We start from the raw sequence: 21,188 nt of genomic DNA on the forward strand, positions 1-21,188 counted from the left end.
GAATGAAACAGGAGGTATGCCAATGGAAGCCTCTGTAGGAGGATTGATATTGTTTGGTCTGTGTTACAGTCTGTGGGGTGAATAAACGGCCAGGTGCGAGTTTCCCAGAAGCCTTGTCGCTAACGTGACACTTGATTTCTCTTGGCAAGCTCGCCATAATCATTACTACGTAGCATTAATTACCGTTTAGTTGCCAAATGTCATGAATTGAAGTAAGGGACCTGAAAGCACCCATTGTTAACCACATAATTTCTTAATGAATACCAGTCATGTAGCTAAAACTGTCAGTATGGAGGTGATACACACCTAGTGTTGAGCTGGTCCACAAAGTCCAGGGCAAACTGCTTGATCTGATCAACAAAGGAGCCGTAGGGCTTGGCTCTCAGCGCCACACTCTCTGAGGTGTCCAGAACAATGTACACATCTGCTGGGCAGTCTGGGGAAATAGGAAGGGGAGGATAATGTTAGATTTGACATGGCATAAAAAAAATGTACAAAATATTTTAAAAAACGGTGATACTGTGTTCAATATAGTTTTTATTCATTTTTTTCTGGATACTGAAACAGGCTTTTTTTTCATTGAACTGACTCTTCTGGTTAAATTCAACTTCAGTACAGTTTTCAACACATATGATGAAAATGTACTCTGTCTTAGTCATTTACAAAAAGAAAGGAACTATGAAAAAAAATCCATGAACAGACATTATGTGGAATTCCCACTGGTAAGCTCAATTCCCAAGAATTTCTGAAGAACTGATTCTTTATAGCCAACTAAGCCAAGGATCATTTTTAAATGGGATGAAAGTGAAAGTCCCCCAGTAAAATATTACTTGAGTAAAAGTCTAAAAGTATCTGGTTTTAAATGTACTTAATTAAGTACAGTGTGGAAAACATACTCATTGTCATACTTGAGTAAAAGTAAAAAGTAAATGCTATACATCAAATTCCTTATATTAAGCAAGCCAGACGGAACAATTGTATTTTTTTTTAAATGTACGGCTAGTCAGGGGCACACTCCAACACTCAGACATGAATGACAAAGGCAGTACTTGTGTTTAGTGAGTCCACCAGATCAGAGGCAGTAGGGATGACAACGTATTATATTGATACAGTATGTGCGTGAATTGGATATTGCTGTCCTGGCTGAACATTTGAAATGTAATGAGTACTTTTGGGTGTCAGGGATAATTTATGGGTGTAGAATTTACATATTTTCTTTAGGAATGTAGTGGAGTAAAAGTAAAAGTAGTCAATAAAAAAATATATAGATAATGAAGAAAAAAAACTACTTAAGTAGGACTTTAAAGTATTTTTTACATAATTACTTTACACCACTGGTCGTTGCTATAACAACTAGCATAGAATTCTTTCTGAACACAAATCCAATTTGGTCACAGTGTTTGGAGAGTCAGTTTTCCAGAATGGATTTAAAAAAAAAATGGAGCATTAAGGCCTGCAGTGTGAACAAAGCTTTAGCCCTATACAGGCATAGAGAGAAATGACTGGTTCAATCCAAAGATGTCTTATTACACAGGTACTCCATATATCAACATGTTGTAGAAGAGAGATTACATGCAACCTCCTATTTAACGACTGCTCAGAGGATATTGACTGACAACAAGATTTACTGACCTCCCTCTGTTTTCTATTACAGGGGTTGAGTACATTTGGGTTTGGTTAATCAATTTGGCCACTTTCCAAAATCATATATCATCTCCAGCACGAAACAACTGTCTATTCAGAAAGTATTCAGATCCCTTGATTTTGTTACGTTACAGCCTTATTCTAAAATGTATTGAATACATTTTTTTCCCTCAACAATCTACACACAGTACAAAGTGAAAACAGTTTTTTGACATTTTTGCAAATGTATAAAAGATAGAAAACTGAAATACCTTATTTACATACGTATTCAGACCCTTTACTACGAGACTTGCAAAAATGGGGAGAAGGGCCTTGGTCAGTGAGGTGACAATGAACCCGATGGTCAATCTGAAAGAGCTCCAGATTTCCTCTGTGGAGATGGGAGAACCTTCCAGAAGGACAACTAACTCTGCAGCACTCCACCAATTAGGCCTTTATGGTAGAGTGGCCAGACTTGGAGTTTGCCAAAAGGAACCTAAAGACTCTCAGACCATGAGAAACAAGATTCTCTGGTCTAATGAATCCAAGATGGAACTCTGTGGCCTGAATACCAAGCGTCACGTCTGGAGGAAACCTGGCACCATCCCTACGGTGAAGAATGGTGGTGGTAGCATCATACTGTGGGGATATTTTTCAGTGGCAGGGACTGTGAGACTAGTCAAGATCGAGGGAAAGATGAACGGAGCAAAGTACAGAGAGCTCCTTGGTGAAAACCTGCTCCAGAGCGCTCAGGAGCTCAGACTGTGGTGAAGGTTCACCTTCCAACAGGACAACGACCCTAAGCACACAGCCAAGACAATGCAAGAGTGGCTTCGGGACAAGTCTCTGAATATCCTTGAGTGGCCCAGCCAGAGCCCGGACTTGAACCCGATCGAACATCACTGGAGAGACCTGAAAATAGCTGTGCAGCGACACTCCCCATCCAACCTGACAGAGCTTGAGAAGATCTGCAGAGAACAATGGGAGAAACTCCCCAGATACAGGTGTGCCAAGTTTGTAGAGTTATACCCAAGAAGACTCAAGGCTGTAATTGCTGCGAAAGGTGCTTCAACAAAGTACTGAGTAAAGGGTCTGAATACTTATGTAAATGTGATATTTCAGTTTTTTTATTTGCAAACATTTCTAAAAACCTGTCTTTGCTTTGTCATTGTGGGGTATTGTAAGTTAAAAATAATTTAATACATTTTAGTATAAGGCTGTAACGTAACAACATTTTGAAACAATAAAGGGGTTTTAATACTTTCCGAATGCACTGTATGTGAAAATTGCGCATTTATATGATCTGTGGTTAACAAGATAAGAGGAAAGAAATCCAAAGAAATGGTTCTCTGGCATCACAGGTAAGATAAAAAAACAAAAAAACTGTGATTTTCAAAACCTTCAACGAGTTTCTAGCCAGAGGGAGGCTATTTTTCTTGATCACCACGTCACCGCCTGTCACGTTCTGACCAGTAAAGGGGTTATTTGTTATTGTAGTTTGGTCAGGACGTGGCAGGGGGTGTTTGTTTTATGTGGTTCGGGGTTTGTTGGGTTATGTTATTATGTAAGAGGGGTGTTTGTTTAGAGTGTTCCGGGGTTTTTGGGCTATGTTCTTATTAGTTTATTTCTATGTTAGTTCTAGTCGTTCTATGTCTATGTTTAATTAATGGGGTTGACCTTCAATTGGAAGCAGCTGCTCCTCGTTGCTTCTAATTGAAGGTCTTATTTAAGAGAGGTGTTTGTTCTATGGTATTGGTGGGTAGTTGTCTCCTGTTTAGTGTCTGAGCACCTGATAGGACTGTTAGTGTCATTTGTTTGTTTTGTATACGTGATTTGTTTGTTTTTCCTTCTTCACATTAAAAAGAAGATGAGTATACATGTTCCCGCTGCGTTTTGGTCTGATCCTTACGACACCCGTTACACCGCCAATCTCACAGGAAGTCACGTGATCGAATGATCTCGTTTCAAGGGCAACTTGTTGAAATGGTTGCAAGAGCTACACGTGTTGTTAGGTAGCTACAGTTGAATTTCTTTAAATTAATGTTAGCTATTACAATTAGTTATGGACGGATTTGGGTCCGACTTTTCATCGGGTGCTGGGTCCGGTAAAATGGACACCGGGACAATCATGGAGCAAGTGAAGGTCCAGATTGCGGTGGCTAATGCGCAAGAGCTCTTGCAGAGGATGACAGACAAATGCTTCAAGAAATGCATAGGCAAACCAGGAGGCACGTTGGATAACTCTGAACAGAAATGCATCGCTATGTGCATGGATCGATATATGGATGCATGGAATACTGTGTCCCGTGCCTACAATTCCAGACTACAGAGGGAAAGGGCTCGTATATGAACATCATCCTACTCTGCCAGCCACACCTTAGCAAAGCCAAAACATATGGCAGGGAAGGTGTTAATGGTAGTGGCTGACACACACAACACCTCACGGACAGGTTTGGTTTGCAGACCTTGTGAACAGCAGCCATAATACTTGTGGACATTCTCCTTTCACTAAAGGATAGTTTAACAAATGGATATCTTCTATAATTTTTATTTTTATTACAAGAGTCATGAATTCATTTTCATTAGAAAAGATTTTCTGCAATTATGTCACTTTTCAATCACTCTCTAAACTAGTCTACTCTCTGTAACTGTCCCCTTAAGTTCAGTGCCAGGTCCCCATTCTTCAGTTTGTCACAGGCTGTGGCTATGTTTGTGTGGGTGAAACATTTCCCTGAAGAGGTTAGGTAAGGTTTATTTTACCACCGCTTTCCTCTGTAAACCTAGTTTCTCTCATGGGGAATAATTGAGGAACAAGTTTTTGTTTTCATAACTGTGAACCCGGCCAAGGCAAAGAATCCTATATCAGAATACGTGTTGAGAACAAAACAGTATTGTCAAGACTTTCATTCCAGTTGTCACTCTATCTGCCCACCACAGTAGTGGGTCTGTTTTAACAAGGTCTGCTGTGGTGCAGACTTTGTGTTGAACCCAGCTGGCTTTGTGTGCTTGGTTTGTCAGATTTCTGGGAACAGCTCCACTTCATTCAGCCCTTTGACTTGTGTAGAGAAGTAAAAAGAAATGGCCTGTGAATGCTGAACGGTGGGTGCTGCTCAGAGGACTGAGGTGTTTGTGACTGACTGGAATGGCCTTTTTCACTTGTCAGAAGTAAATAAATCCAGATGAAATTTGTCAAATTGCTGTTTTTGTCCTTTGAAAATGAATAAATGTTCTGTTGCTTGAGGAACCAGAGTGGCTATCATATTTCATGTAGTGCCTGAACAGCTTCTAGAAGCTATGTAGCCTTCCCTGTAGCTCAGTTGGTAGAGCATGGTGTTTGCAACACCAGGGTTGTGGGTTTGATTCCCACGGGGGGCCAGCACAGAAAAAAATTTAAAAAATAATGAAATGTATGCATTCACTACTGTAAGTCGCTCTGGATAAGAGCGTCTGCTAAATGACTAAAATGTAATGTAAATGTAATAGTGTTCTAAAATCACTGTTTTTAAAATGTTTAAACTTTTGATGATGTCATCGGGTAGAATGTTTTCACTTTTTTTAAATTATATTTAAAAAGTAGACGTGTTGTTATCACGTGTTGACAATGGTACGGTGCAGGAGATGATGAAAATGAAGTTGAAATGTGATGGAGTTGCCCTTTAAAGTGCATCTAAATTAATATGTACTACCCTATCACTTGGCAACATTAAGGATTCTTGTGTTTTATGCTTTGCTTTGGTAAATGTTCAACAGATATTAAGCATTAGCATAACATCTTGCTAAGTAAAAAAGAGTGGGCTGGAGAGCAAGGCTACTCAGCTACAGCTTGGCTTGATAGCCTACCATAGAGGTCTCCTCTGTTCCTCCCACTGAGAGAGCAGGCACCGTGGACTAGCGACACCAACGAGAGAAGTAGAATAGCACCGGTCAGGTTCATCATGGGAGAGGCCCTCTGGAGACTCAGGGGAGAAGGGACTTCAGGAGAACTTAGGCCAAAGAAAAATATGAAATAAAAAGAGAATGTTTAAGCACATCCAGCTTGGGTGGTCAAAGCCTGAAACCCCTCTTCACACCCAGCCTCCATACATCCTGTTGTTGGCCTTTGTAATCATCATCCAAATATAAATGCATCAGAATTTTCCTCAGTCAACATCGGTACCTACTACCTACCTTCAAGTCAACAAGAGTAAATGCTTTTTGAAACAAAGTACATTGTTAAAAAAAAAAAAGATTGACAAATTATTTTCCAACACTGGTATTTCCAAATGCTTTGGTGCATATTGCTTATGACTTCACTTCAGATGCATACAAGTGTTGAATTTCATGTCTATTCCCATTGAATCCACACTTAACAACGGAGAGGTTTCCTTACCATTCTAAAGACAAGTGGTATGGTTCTAAACTGACAAATGTATTTGTTCCAAACTCTTCTAAAGTGACCAGTGGTAGGTTCTAAGCACTTTAGAATACGTATGCGTTTAATAAAGTGGCATTTCTTACCTTTCTCTTTTTTGCATATGTGTTAAAATGTGAATATCCCACAGGTTTGGGTTGTCCAGGTGTGTTTTCTGCTCTCTCTGCTAGTGGTCTGTGCAACAGGAGAGGGTGGGGCTCACCTGCAAAGTATCCTCCCATCTCATACAGTTTACACCCCACACAATCCTTACTGCTACCTTACAGCAGCTTCTACTGAGGCCGATAGAGTCAATTACAGGGGATTTAATAAAGTAGGCTACACAAATACATAGCACACAGTGCAATCTTTGCTGTTTTTTAAACTCATTTTGGATGTGGATGTGTGTATCGCTGTGTGGCCTAAAAACGTTGCCAGTAGTGACGATTCAAGGCCCTCTGAAGGTTCAATGTCCTCTTAGAGAAGTTTCTACAGGATGCACTTCCTCACATTATAACAATCTCACAGTCTTCACCTCAGAATTACATGGAGGTCTGACTCAGTCAACTGAACAAGACTGTGCGAAGAATGAGAACACAGTTCATGGCTAAAGTTGTTAGATTCAAGTGTCTGCAAAGTCCAATCTAAACAATGTAATGGATCTCAAATAGCATGTGGCTCTCCCCAGATCAGACCTGAAGGAGTCCTTTCATTGCTATAAACTTGGCCTTGATGGAAACATTGACGAGTCAAGCACCCAGCTACATTTTCTATCTCACTCTTATGCAACACTGAAGCTAAAAGCTGTGTCAAAGTGTCCTGGTAAATTGTTTTTTAATGTACAATAGATTTTTTAATGTAAAGACCTCCTCCATTCCTGCCATTATTGAAAGAGATTGTGATACTTCACATCTCAAAATTGGGTTACTTAATGTTAGATCCCTCACTTCCAAGGCAGTTATAGTCAATGAACTGATCACTGATCATAATCTTGATGTGATTGGCCTGACTGAAACATGGCTTAAGCCTGATGAATTTACTGTGTTAAATGAGGCCTCACCCCCTGGTTACCCTAGTGACCATACCCCCCGTGCATCCGGCAAAGGCGGAGGTGTTGCTAACATTTACGATAGCAAATTTAAATTTACAACAACAAAAAAAACAATGACGTTTTTGTCTTTTGAGCTTCTAGTCATGAAATCTATGCAGCCTACTCACTCACTTTTTATAGCTACTGTTTACAGGCCTCCTGGGCCATATGCAGTGTTCCTTACTGAGTTCCCTGAATTCCTATCGGATATTGTAGTCATAGCAGATAATATTCTAATTTTTGGTGACTTTAACATTCACATGGAAAAGTCCACAGACCCCACTCCAAAAGGCTTTCGGAGCCATCATCGACTCAGTGGGTTTTGTCCAACATGTCTCTGGACCTACTCACTGCCACAGTCATACTCTGGACCTAGTTTTGTCCCATGGAATAAATGTTGTGGATCTTAATGTTTTACCTCATAATCCTGGACTATCGGACCACCATTTTATTGCGTTTACAATTGCAACAAATAATCTGCTCAGACCCCAACCAAGGAGCATTAAAAGTCGTGCTATAAATTCTCAGACAACCCAAATATTCCTTGATGCCCTTCCAGACTCCCTCTGCCTACCCAAGGACGTCAGAGGACAAAAATCAGTTAACCACCTAACCGAAGAACTCAATTTAACCTTGTGCAATACCCTAGTTGCAGTTGCACCCCTAAAAATTAAAAACATCTGTCATAAGAAACTAGCTCCCTGGTATACAGAAAATACATGAGCTCTGAAGCAAGCTTCCAGAAAATTGGAAAGGAAATGGCGCCACACCAAACTGGAAGTCTTCCGACTAGCTTGGAAAGACAGTACCGTGCAGTATCGAAGAGCCCTCACTGCTGCTCGATCATCCTATTTTTCCAACTTAATTGAGGAAAATAAGAACAATCCAAAATTTATTTTTGATACTGTCGCAAATTTAACTAAAAAGCAGCATTCGCAAATGGAGGATGGCTTTCACTTCAGCAGTAATACATTTATGAACTTCTTTGAGGAAAAGATCATGATCATTAGAAAGCAAATTACGGACTCCTCTTTAAATCTGGGTATTCCTCCAAAGCTCCATTGTCCTGAGTCTGCACAACTCTGCCAGGACCTAGGATCAAGGGAGATACTAAAGTGTTTTAGTACTATATCTCTTGACACAATGATGAAAATAATCATGGCCTCCAAACCCTCAAGCTGCATACTGGACCCTATTCCAACTAAACTACTGAAAGAGCTGCTTCCTGTGCTTGGCCCTCCTATGTTGAACATAATAAACGGCTCTCTATCCACCGGATGTGTACCAAGCTCACTAAAAGTGGCAGTAATAAAGCCTCTCTTGAAAAAGCCGAATCTTGACCCAGAAATTCTAAAAAACTATCGGCCTATATCGAATCTTCCATTCCTCTCAAAAACTTTTGAAAAAGCTGTTGCACAGCAACTCACTGCCTTCCTGAAGACAAACAATGTATACGAAACGCTTCAGTCTGGTTTTAGACCCCATCATAGCACTGAGACTGCACTTGTGAAGGTGGTAAATGACCTTTTAATGACGTCAGACCGAGGCTCTGCATCTGTCCTCGTGCTCCTAGATCTTAGTGCCGCTTTTGATACCATCGATCACCACATTCTTTTGAAGAGATTGGAAACCCAAATTGGTCTACATGGACAAGTTCTGGCCTGGTTTAGATCTTATCTGTCAGAAAGATATCAGTTTGTCTCTGTGAATGGTTTGTCCTCTGACAAATCAATTGTACATTTCGGTGTTCCTCAAGGTTCCGTTTTAGGACCACTATTGTTTTCACTATATATTTTACCTCTTGGGGATGTCATTCGAAAACATAATGTTAAATTTCACTGCTATGCGGACGACACACAGCTGTACATTTCAATGAAACATGGTGAAGCCCCAAAATTGCCCTCGCTAGAAGCCTGTGTTTCAGACATAAGGAAGTGGATGGCTGCAAACTTTCTACTTTTAAACTCGGACAAAACAGACATGCTTGTTCTAGGTCCCAAGAAACAAAGAGATCTTCTGTTGAATCTGACAATTAATCTGGATGGTTGTACAGTCGTCTCAAATAAAACTGTGAAGGACCTCGGCGTTACTCTGGACCCTGATCTCTCTTTTGAAGAATATATCAAGGACAGCTTTTTTCCATCTACGTAACATTGCAAAAATCAGAAACTTTCTGTCCTAAAATGACGCAGAAAAATGTATCCATGCTTTTGTTACTTCTAGGCTGGACTACTGCAATGCTCTACTTTCCGGCTACCCGGATAAAGCACTAAACAAACTTCAGTTAGTGCTAAATACGGCTGCTAGAATCCTGACTAGAACCAAAAAATGTGATCATATTACTCCAGTGCTAGCCTCCCTACACTGGCTTCCTGTTAAGGCAAGGGCTGATTTCAAGGTTTTACTGCTAACCTACAAAGCATTACATGGGCTTGCTCCTACCTATCTTTCCGATTTGGTCCTGCCGTACATACCTACACGTACGCTACGGTCACAAGACGCAGGCCTCCTAATTGTCCCTAGAATTTCTTAGCAAACGGCTGGAGGTAGGGCTTTCTCCTATAGAGCTCCATTTTTATGGAATGGTCTGCCTACCCATGTGAGAGACGCAGACTCAGTCTCAACCTTTAAGTCTTTACTGAAGACTTATCTCTTCAGTAGGTCCTATGATTAAGTGTAGTCTGGCACAGGAGTGTGAAGGTGAACGGAAAGGCTGGAGCAACGAACCGCCCTTGCTGTCTCTGCCTTGCCGGTTCCCCTCTTTCCACTGGGATTCTCTGCCTCTAACCCTATTACAGGGGCTGAGTCTCTGACTTACTGGTGTTCTTCCATGCCGTCCATGACAGGGGTGCGTCACTTGAGTGGGTTGAGTCACTGACGTGGTCTTCCTGTCTGGGTTGGCGCCCCCCCCTTGGGTTGTGCCATGGCGGAGATCTTTGTGGGCTATACTCGGCCTTGTCTTCGGACGGTAAGTTGGTGGTTGTAGACATCCCTCTAGTGGTGTGGGGGCTGTGCTTTGGCAAAGTGGGTGGGGTTATATCCTGCCTGTTTGGCCCTGTCCGGGGGTATCATCGGATGGGGCCACAGTGTCTTCTGATCCCTCCTGTCTCAGCCTCCAGTATTTATGCTGCAGTAGTTTATGTGTCGGGGGGCTAGGGTCAGTCTGTTACATCTGGAGTATTCTGTTGTCTTATCCGGTGTCCTGTGTGAATTTAAATATGCTCTCTCTAATTCTCTCTTTCTCTCTTTCTTTCTTTCTCTCGGAGGACCTGAGCCCTAGGACCATGCCTCAGGACTACCTGGCATGATGACTCCTTGCTGTCCCCAGTCCACCTGGCCATGCTGCTGCTCCAGTTTCAACTGTTCTGCCTGCGGCTACGGAACCCTGACCTGTTCACCGGACGTGCTTGTTGCACCCTCGACAACTACTATGATTATTATTATTTGACCATGCTGGTCATTTATGAACATTTTAACATCTTGACCATGTTCTGTTATAATATCCACCCGGCACAGCCAGAAGAGGACTGGCCACCCCTCATAGCCTGGTTCCTCTCTAGGTTTCTTCCTAGGTTTTTGGCCTTTCTAGGGAGTTTTTCCTCGGGAGTTTTTCCTAGCCACCGTGCTTCTTTCACATGCATTGCTTGCTGTTTGGGGTTTTAGGCTGGGTTTCTGTACAGCACTTTGAGATTTCAGCTGATGTACGAAGGGCTATATAAATACATTTGATTTGATTTGATTTGATTTCTCATTTCCTCAGACATGAGAAAAACAGAAATCTCTTGCTCTAACACAGGAGTTTGGTGGCCCCTTAATTGGGGAGCTCAGGCTCGTGGTAATGACTGGAGTGGAATCAGTGGAATGGTATCAAATACATGGTTTCCAGGTGTTTGATGCCATTCCATTTGCGCCGTTCCGGCCATTGTTAGCAGCCTCCACTAAGAATAAGTTCACATGCAGATAAGTGCCTGCAGCATGCAATTCAAATCTGATATGGACTGGTCTTTGTCTCAGGTGGGCCTGTTTGGCCCTCAGGCTAACATAATGGAAGTTAGGAGATACAATCATCTATTGATCAACTAAATGTTGAACAAGAATACCAGTGTGCAATTTACTTTGAGTGATTGTGGAAATATTTGCCCCTGTCTACCATGTTGTTGTTCAGCCCACCATGCTGAACGTTTCCATCCACACTTTGGAGCATGATAGTCTGTCAGTTGTGGCAGCCAGGTTGCATGCGGGATGCATGTATATGCATGTTTGGCCTTCGCAGTTCCTGACTTGGTATAGGCTCTGAGATGAAATAGGCTATGAAGTCACTCTCCTATCTCACAGCAATAGGCTACTATACCCATATTGTCAAATGTGTTAAATAGGCTACCGGTCTATTTACTTTCGAGGATGCTTACTGAATGAGAGACGGAAAAATGGTAGCTTAACATTTGTTGTGTAGCGGTAATAAACCAGTCATGTCAAACAAGGAGAGACATGTCCTGCTGTAACGATATGCGCTGAGAGTCGGGAAGCAAGTTCAGGGAGTGAGTGTTTTAATAAAATAAACATCATCCAAACCAGAAACACTAACAGCACACAGACATGAAACTGAAATAGAAACAACGACACCTGGGGAAAGACCTAAAGGGAGTGACATATATATAGGGAAGGTAATATGATGTGATTAGGCTATGATTTAGGCCTATATACTGTGATAAAAGTAAAATACATATTATACGACATACTATGTGAGATAGTAGATGACAATTTGTGCATACCCATGGTCTGAGCTGTTTGTGGAAATATGCACACTTTCCAACTGACAATCTCTTAGAAAAATATATAATCTACCAAGATTTAAAAACAACTGAAATTGTATAGAATCACAAATTCTACAGCACAAGGCAGAGTAATGTCTTAAAAGTAAAACTAACAATTCCTCAGTAATCCATGCATTCTGGGAATGCTATAATATCCCAAAGTTATGGGCGGAGTTAGGAAGTTGGCTGTATTACAATGTAAATGTATTTTAATCCTCCTGTCTGCATATTTCAAGACATGGCAAATGAGCGTGCAGTGAGATACAACATAGATTGGACAAAATTTTGCTTGTGAATAATCTTTAAAAAAAAACTATACTTAACTGGAAATCAACCAATCTTCCAGCAGTAACACAATTGAACGGTCAAATGCGTTATTATCTAAATGTTGAAAGCGTGTGGGCGAAGACGGAGAGAAACAAAATGGTGCAGTTTGAGGTAATGTGGCGGAGAGTGACACAGGCACTGGAGATGGGGGTGTGAGCAGGGGGGTCTGGGTAGGGATGATTTTGTGAATGTTTGTGTGCGTCTGTATGTTCTCGTTTGTATGTGGATGTTTTATACTGTAACAAAAAGAAATTGTTAAAAAAATGTAAGAAAAACACTTGGCTGGCTTTCTCTGAGGATGCTGTGAGGGGCTGTTTCTGAGGATTCTGTGAGGGTCTGTCTGTCTCCGAGGATTCTGTGAGGGGCTGGCTGTCTCTCAGTATGCTGAGAGGCTGGCTGGCTGTCTCTGAGGATACTGTGAGAGGCTGGCTGGCTGTCTCTGAGGATACTGTGAGAGGCTGGCTGTCACTGAGGATGCTGTGAGTGGCTGGCAGTCTCTGAGGATGCTGTGAGTAGCTGGCTGTCTCTGAGGATGCTGTAAGGGCTGTCTCTGAGGATGCTGTGAGGGGCTGTCTCTGGATAGAGCCAGAGTGTTTAATGAATGAATGGGAGATGAGTGAACGCAGCATGGTCCCGTAAATCTATAGGAGGCACTTACCCAGGGCCTTATGATTTATGACATGAACCAGAGATGGGAAGGGAGGGGAGTAGAACAGATGAGGAGATAGAGAGAAAGAGAAGGGAAGTCTGTCTTCAATCAGACTAGATGCCTCTAGGCCATGTTTTATTCCAGATTATAGATTCTGATAACTCAAATGGTGAACATTATTTTCACAGAGAGGGAGGATTCCTGACAGATATAAAGCTTGATGTCACATTTTCAACATACACACTTGGACGCAAGTCAACTGAGTTGTGTGCAATGTCCACGAGCTGCCAGTGCCGATCACTTAAATTTACAAAACAAGGTTCAACCATACTAACCGCCACACTGCCTTTATTCAGATGTTTCCAGATTGACTATTTTGAATCGAACACACAGCCTATGCAAATACAGGACAAGTAAAAACCCAGTGCACTACTTCTGTGTAAACTAAATGTATTGGAGTGTTTACAAACATTTGTAACTTCAGTCTAATCATTATCTGTATAAAACAGTATATCTGATAATACTTGTGGAATACAAAAATACTTGCTTGATATAAATGTCCTCTCACTGTCAACTGCGTATATTTTCAGCAAACTTTACATGTGTAAATATTTGTATGAACATAACAAGATTCAACAACTGAGAAAACTGAGACATGAGACATGTGACTAACAGGAATGGAATAATGTGTCCCTGAACAAAGGGGGGGGGGGGGGGGGGGGGTCAAAATCAAAAGTAACAGTCAGTATCTGGTGTGGCCACCACAGCTGCATTAAGTACTGCAGTGCATCTCCTCCTCATGGACTGCACCAGATTTGCCAGTTCTTGCTGTGAGATGTTACCCCACTCTTCCACCAAGGCACCTGCTATTTCCCAGACATTTCTGGGGGGAATGGCCCAAGCCCTCACCCTCCGATCCAACAGGTCCCAGACGTGCTCAATGGGATTGAGATCCGGGCTCTTCGCTGGCCATGGCAGAAAACTGACATTCCTGTCTTGCAGGAAATCACGCTCAGAACGAGCAGTATGGCTGGTGGCATTGTCATGCTGAAGGGTCATGTCAGGATGAGCCTGCAGGAAGGGTACCAGATGAGGGAGGAGGATGTCTTCCCTGTAACGCACAGCGTTGAGATTGCCTGCAATGACAACAAGCTCAGTCTCATGATGCTGTGACACACCGCCCCAGACCATGACGGACCCTCCACCTCCAAATCGATCCCACTCCAGAGTACAGGCCTCGGTGTAACGCTCATTCCTTTGACGATAAACGCGAATCCGACAATCACCCCTGGTGAGACAAAACTGGGACTCGTCAGTGAAGAGCACTTTTTGCCAGTCCTGTCTGGTCCAGCAACAGTGGGTTTGTGCCCATAGGCGATGTTGTTGCCGGTGATGTCTGGTGAGGACCTGCCTTACAACAGGCCTACAAGCCCTCGGTCCAGCCTCTCTCAGCCTATTGCGGACAGTCTGAGCACTAATGGAGGGATTGTGCGTTCCTGGTGTAACTCGGGCAGTTGTTGTTGCCATCCTGTACCTGTCCTGCAGGTGTGATGTTCGGATGTACGATCCTGTGCAGGTGTTGTTACACGTGGTCTGCCACTGCGAGGATGATAAGCTGTCCGTCATGTCTCCTTGTAGTGTGGTCTTAGACGTCTCACAGTACGGACATTGCAATTTATTGCCCTGGCCACATCTGCAGTCCTCATGCCTCCTTGCAGCATGCCTAAGGCACGTTCACGCAGATGAGCAGGGACCCTGGGCATCTTTCTTTTGGTGTTTTTCAGAGTCAGTAGAAAGGCCTCTTTAGTGTCCTAAGTTTTCATAACTGTGACCTTAATTGCCTATTGTCTGTAAGCTGTTAGTGTCTTAACAACCGTTCCACAGGTGCATGTTCATTAATTGTTTATGGTTCATTGAACAAGCATGGGAAACAGTGTTTAAACCCTTTACAATGAAGATCTGTGAAGTTATTTGGATTTTTACAAATTATCTTTGAAAGACAGGGTCCTGAAAAAGGGACATTTCTTTTTTTGCTGAGTTTATGTTTTCCAGTTTCTTGAAATACTTTGCAAATGCAGCTTATTTCTATATGAAAACTGCAACGGTCTATTCATTCCTTTACGATTTTAGAAGATGCTCTTATCCAGAGCAATTTACAGTAGTGAGTGCATTATTTTTTGTACTGATCCCCAGTGAGAATAGAACCCACAACCCCATCAGTGTTAACACCATGTGTTACCAACTCAGCCACATCATCACATCATATCATCACAAACCACGTTTTATTTTATTTTTTATTTCACCTTTATTTAACCAGGCAGACCAGTTGAGAACAAGTTCTCATTTACAACTGCGACCTGGCCAAGATAAAGCAAAGCAGTTTGACACATACAACAAACATACAGTCAATAATACAATAGAAAAAGTCTATATACAGTGTGTGCAAATGAGGTAAGATAAGGGAGGTAAGGCAATAAAATAGGCCATAGTGGTGAGGTAATTACGATATAGCAATTAAACAGTAGAGTAATAGATGTGCAGAAGATGAATGTCCAAATAGGGATACTGGGGTGCATAGGAGCAAAATAAATAAATAAATACAGTATGGGGCTGAGGTAGTTGGATGGGCTGTTTACAGATGGGCTATGTACAGGTGCAATGATCTGTGAGCTGCTCTGACAGCTGGTGCTTGAAGTTAGTGAGGGAGATAAGAGTCTCCAGCTTCAGTGATCTTTTTTTTTGCAGTTCGTTACAGTCATTGGCAGCAGAGAACTGGAAGGGAAGGTGGCCAAAGAGGAATTGGCTTTGGGGGTGACCAGTGAAATATACCTGCTGGAGCGTGTGCTGCTATGGTGACCAGTGAGCTGAGATAAGGCGGGGCTTTACCTAGCGAAGACTTGTAGATGACCTGGAGCCAGTGGGTTTGGCGACGAGTATGAAGCGAGGGCCAGCCAACGAGAGTGTACAGGTCACAGTGGTGGGGGGTATATGAGGCTTTGGTGACAAAACGGATGGCACTGTGATAGACTGCATCCAATTTGTTGAGTAGAGTGTTGGAGGCTATTTTGTAAATGACATTGCCGAAGTCGAGGATTGGTAGGATGGACAGTTTTACGAGGGTATGTTTGGCAGCATGAGTGAAGGATGCTTTGTTGCGAAATAGGAAGCTGATTCTAGATTTAATTTTTGATTGGAGATGCTTAATGTGGGTCTGGAAGGAGAGTTTACAGTCTAACCAGACACCTAGGTATTTGTAGTTGTCCACATATTCTAGGTCAGAACCGTCCAGAGTAGTGATGCTGGATCCACGGGCGGGCAGGTGCGGGCAGCGATCGGTTGAAGAGCATGCATTTAGTTTTACTTGCATTTAAGAGCAGTTGGAGGCCACGGAAGGAGAGTTGTATGGCATTGAAGCTCATCTGGAGGTTAGTTAGCACAGTGTCCAAAGAAGGGCAGGAAGTATACAGAATGGTGTCGTCTGCGTAGAGGTGGGTCAGAGAATCACCAGCAGCAAGAGCAACATCATAACTGAATACAGGGAAGAGAGTCGCCCCGAGGATTGAAACCTGTGGCACCCCCATAGAGACTGCCGGAGGTCCGGACAACAGGCCCTACGATTTGACACACTGAACTCTATCAGAGAAGTAGTTAGTGAACCAGGCGAGGCAGTCATTTGAGAAACCAAGGCTGTTGAGTCTGCCGATAAGAATGTGGTGATTGACAGAGTCGAAAGCCTTGGCCAGGTCGATGAATACGGCTGCACAGTATTGTCTCTTATCGATGGCAGTAATGATATCGTTTAGGACCTTGAGCGTGGCTGAGGTGCACCCATGACCAGCTCGGAAGCCAGAATGCATAGTGGAGAAGGTACGGTGGGATTCGAAATGGTCGATGGTCTGTTTGTTAACTTGGCTTTCGAAGACCTTAGAAAGGCAGGGTAGGATAGAAACAGGTCTGTAGCAGTTTGGGTCTAGAGTGTCTTCCCCTTTGAAGAGGGGGATGACCGTGGCAGCTTTCCAATCTTTGGGGATCTCAGACAATACGAAAGAGAGGTTGAATAGGCTAGTGATAGGGGTTGCAACAATTTCGGCAGATCAAGGGCAGTCAGGTCTGGAGTGAACCCAGGGCTATATCTGTTCCTGGTTCAACATTTTTTGAATGGGGCTTGCTTATTTAAGATGGTGAGGAAGGCACTTTTAAAGAATTAACTTAATGTCTCAATGTACTTAATTACTGTATTGTGCATTGTTTTTCCTCATGGTGATGGAAAGTCTACAAGACCAGCCTATGTGCAATACAGTAATGTACATTTACATTAACTGGTTTGTAAGGATGGTAAATTAATACTGCACAAAAAGTGGTTGTTTCCCATGTTATTTGATCAAGAAAAAGGTTTAATTTGTTGTGGATGTTTTGTGTCTATGCCCATAACTTTGGACCTTTTGTTGTAAATGTTTGAGGACAGGGTTTTGTTCTTTCTAGATTCCGTTAGAATGACAATTGCAGAGAAAGGGACAAGGCAACAACTCTTACAATTCCAACTGTTGAATCCTGCAAGATACTGTTCTTAATTACACTACCTTTTTTGCCAAAGCTGAGATGCTGAAGAAATGTTTTTGCCTGCACTACAGAGATCAATATCAATCTGCTAATAATAGTAAAGGCCCAGTGCACTGCCTTTGTGATATATATTTTTTTAAATTCAGATTTTTCAGGGGGTGATGCAATACTCCTACTTCCCTCGGCTATGCTCGCACATGTCTGAACAAACTAAGAAAAGCCTACCGCAAAGTATTCATCAGACCGTTAGCCCGTCACATCAGCGTATGACGTCCAGACATGAGTTGCCAAAGACAAGTACACTGGCAGTACATTTATGTTGAGAAATCAGTCTTAACATGTTGATTAAAAACATAATCTATTACATTCAGGGAGTGTAGACCAAAAACCAATGATCTGGAAACTAACGTATTTCTTTGTTCAGGAGGCAGAGTGGCGTGGGAGGCAATTCATGCCTAAAATTGCATATAAAAAAGACTTACGTAAAATGGGTTGTGTATGCTGCAGTTCTGTGGTGAGAGTTTTATAGCGTGCTAAATGAGGCCATAAATGTAACTAGGGGTAGCCTAGCCCAGCAGTTCCCAACTCCAGTCCTTGAGTACCCCCACAGCACACGTGTTGTAGCCTAGACAAACATACCTGATTCAACTCATTGAGGGCCTGATGATTAGTTGACAAGTTGAAGTGTGCTTGTCCGGGGCTACAACAAAACTGTGTACTGTTGGGGATACTGGAGGACCGCAGCTGGGAAACACTGGCCTAGGCTACTATATGCCACTGTGGGGTTAGCATGGTAACTGGACTGGGTTTAAACCTTGACAAGCAGGAGCAAAGTGACAAGTGTTGCCCGAGGATAAATGTCTGCTGAGTGAAAAAGGTTTCAGAGTCAGACCTCATGGCATCACAACTTTATTTAACTAGGCAAGTCAGTTAAGAACAAATTCTTATTTACAGTGACGGCCTACACCGGCCAAACCCAGATGATGCTGGGCCAATTGTGTGCTGCTCTATGGAACTCCCAATCACGGCCAGTTGTGCTACAGTCTGGATTTGAACCAGGGTGTATGTAGTGATGCCTCCAGCACTGAGATGCAGTGCCTTAGACTGCTGCGCCACTCAGGAGCACCAACTTCTTCTGCACTGGTGTCAGAAATGGGATGGAGTTCACTGAAGGTGTGTTTTGGAGTGGGGTGTCCTAGAGCAGAGAAGTGCAGTTATATTTCACCGCAAAATGTTCTGTACCCTGGTCCACTCCTGTTTTGTACATCTGCTAGGTCTGGATACGTAACAGCAAAATGATCAAAGGTGTTAGTAATTGTCACTGAAAGTTACAGAAAAGCGAGGCAAGGTTGTGAGGTTTGGCAAGGTTGTGAGGTTTGGCAAGGTTGTGAGGTTTGGCAAGGTTGTGAGGTTTGGCAAGGTTGAGAGGTTTGTAAATCTCATTAACTGTTGAAGAGCATATAGCACTGGAGGCACATTCCCCACTCCTCTTGCAAAACACAATCATAGAAAACAAACGGTCCTCAATCAGCCTTTTGAATTTCCCTAGAGGCACCAATTCATCCAAATTGAGAGAGCCTTGCATAACCGATAAAGACCAACAACACTAGGCCTATATTGTAAAGGCTAATATGATTTTAATGGTGTTAGTCTCCTGGTACAAATAACCACTCCTGTTACATCCCTTTACTATTTCTATCTGCTTCAGAATTTCCTTAGAATTCCCTCCCGTGGCTCCGACCACAACGTTTCTCGGTGGGATGTAGGGGTGTGTATGACGCACAGGTCGTGTAGACTATACCGAATAGTAGCGGGATTAAATACTGTAGGCTACTCTTTGCCTAACCATTCGATGATTCGGGACGGGTGTGAGGAGTGGCCGGCCATTTCTGCAGCACAAGATTGGGCTTTGGGTTCTATGTGGGAAAAGGATTCCTGCCTGCGCGCACCAGATAGTGCATCAGCCACATTGTAAGTTTACACATTTTACGCACACTTTTTTTGTTGTTGTGCATGCAAACCTAGTCTACATTTAAATAATACAAAAATGTTGTGATTTAACGAATTTGCTCACAATGTCTCAGTGTATATGCCTAATTATCCTTTTGGGGGACATACTTGGAAACATAATGCAGGTTTTTATAGACAAACTTTTGAATTCAATGGGTGGTTTTGAGGATGTTATTCTAGGTGCAGAGTTGTTAAGTCCATTTTTTTTAATGTAAAATAATCGTGTAGGCTAATAAAATAAATAGGCTGAAGTGAATTGATCACAAATCCCTCTATTGATGGTGTCCATTGGATAGGCCTACCCGTAGTCGCAGTATGCGATCATTTAAGTTCAGCAAGTGAATAATAGCCTTCTCTGAAATGTTAAACATGTAGGGCTGCAAAGATAATAAAGCTTCCTTGTTGATTATAGTTAGGCTATAGACTGCATGCGCAACTTGCATGCTCAACATGTTTCAAGAGTGTATTGAACAAATTAATTAGGTTCAAATTATTAAGGGAAATGTATCTCTTTGCCGTGGATAAACCGGATCAAAATAAACAGTAGAATGGTATGTGTGTGCGTGTGTCTGTGCTTGAAATTCATTGTAAGAAATTATTGTCCATTTGCCAAAATAATGTTCTGGGAACATTTGGATAACTTTCTCAAACATTCTGTAACAGTATTTCACAGACACTCCAGACTACTGCAGATCATGCTTATCCTACTACCCACCATTAATCACCATGCGGTAACAGTATTTCACAGACACTCCAGACTACTGCAGATCATGCTTATCCTACTACCCACCATTAATCACCATGCTGTAACAGTATTTCACAGACACTCCAGACTACTGCAGATCATGCTTATCCTACTACCCACCATTAATCACCATGCTGTAACAGTATTTCACAGACACTCCAGACTACTGCAGATCATGCTTATCCTACTACCCACCATTAATCACCATGCTGTAACAGTATTTCACAGACACTCCAGACTACTGCAGATCATGCTTATCCTACTACCCACCATTAATCACCATGCTGTAACAGTATTTCACAGACACTCCAGACTACTGCAGATCATGCTTATCCTACTACCCACCATTAATCACCATGCTGTAACAGTATTTCACAGACACTCCAGACTACTGCAGATCATGCTTATCCTACTACACACCATTAATCACCATGCTGTACAGGTGCATAATAGACCATTCCCCTGTTAGGTTATACTACTTGTTAGATATTACTGCATGTTCGGAACTAGAAGCACAAGCATTTCACTACACTTGCATTAACACCTGCTAACCATGTGTATGTGATAAATACATTTGATTTGATTTTGTTGAAGTACTTTTGTTCACTAATGAAGTTTGTCAATTACATTTTACATTTTAGTCATTTAGCAGACGCTCTTATCAAGAGCAACTTACAGTAGTGAATGCATACATTTCATGCATTTAAAAAAAAAAGTATTTAATTTTTGTACTGGCCCCCCATGGGAATCGAACCCACAACCCTGGCATTGCACACACCATGCTGGCATTGCAAACATCATGCTCTACTAACTGAGCCACAATGGATGATGCCTTATGACACTGGGATGTTAGTACCTTATGATGCTGGGATGTTAGTACCTTATGATGCTGGGATGTTAGTACCTATGATGCTGGGATGTTAGTACCTTATGATGCTGGGGTGTTAGTACATTATGATGCTGGGATGTTAGTACCTTAT

General features: G+C 42.3%; 3 protein-coding genes across 5 annotated transcripts in view; 2 read left to right on the forward strand and 1 right to left on the reverse strand.

The window, feature by feature from the left end:
- Positions 1 to 6,303, reverse strand: part of LOC115184522 (collagen alpha-1(VI) chain) — a 43,842-nt gene extending 37,539 nt beyond the window's left edge. Inside the window, exons 1-3 of one of the 2 annotated variants that reach the window (XM_029745374.1) lie at positions 6,121 to 6,303; positions 5,464 to 5,606; positions 307 to 436 (exon numbers count right to left, since the gene is read on the reverse strand). In XM_029745374.1, coding sequence (XP_029601234.1) covers positions 307 to 436; positions 5,464 to 5,606; positions 6,121 to 6,137 — 290 coding nt within the window. In that variant the 5' untranslated portion in view covers positions 6,138 to 6,303. The remainder of the gene's footprint in view (positions 1 to 306; positions 437 to 5,463; positions 5,607 to 6,120) is intronic. The other variant, XM_029745381.1, reaches the window with a different exon arrangement.
- On the forward strand, positions 3,614 to 4,867 carry LOC115184539 (mitochondrial import inner membrane translocase subunit Tim13). The gene has a single exon (XM_029745389.1). The coding sequence runs from the start codon at positions 3,686 to 3,688 to the stop codon at positions 3,971 to 3,973; it is 288 nt and encodes a 95-aa protein (XP_029601249.1). The 5' UTR covers positions 3,614 to 3,685; the 3' UTR covers positions 3,974 to 4,867.
- A 12,895-nt stretch (positions 6,304 to 19,198) lies between the features above and the next one.
- Positions 19,199 to 21,188, forward strand: part of LOC115184547 (collagen alpha-6(VI) chain) — a 49,310-nt gene continuing 47,320 nt past the window's right edge. For both annotated transcript variants that reach the window (XM_029745401.1, XM_029745410.1), the window contains exon 1: positions 19,199 to 19,424. The gene's annotated coding sequence lies outside the window, so the exon portion shown is untranslated. The remainder of the gene's footprint in view (positions 19,425 to 21,188) is intronic.

This window comes from Salmo trutta, chromosome 3, assembly GCF_901001165.1.
Source record: "Salmo trutta chromosome 3, fSalTru1.1, whole genome shotgun sequence".
Taxonomy (NCBI): Eukaryota; Metazoa; Chordata; class Actinopteri; order Salmoniformes; family Salmonidae; genus Salmo; species Salmo trutta.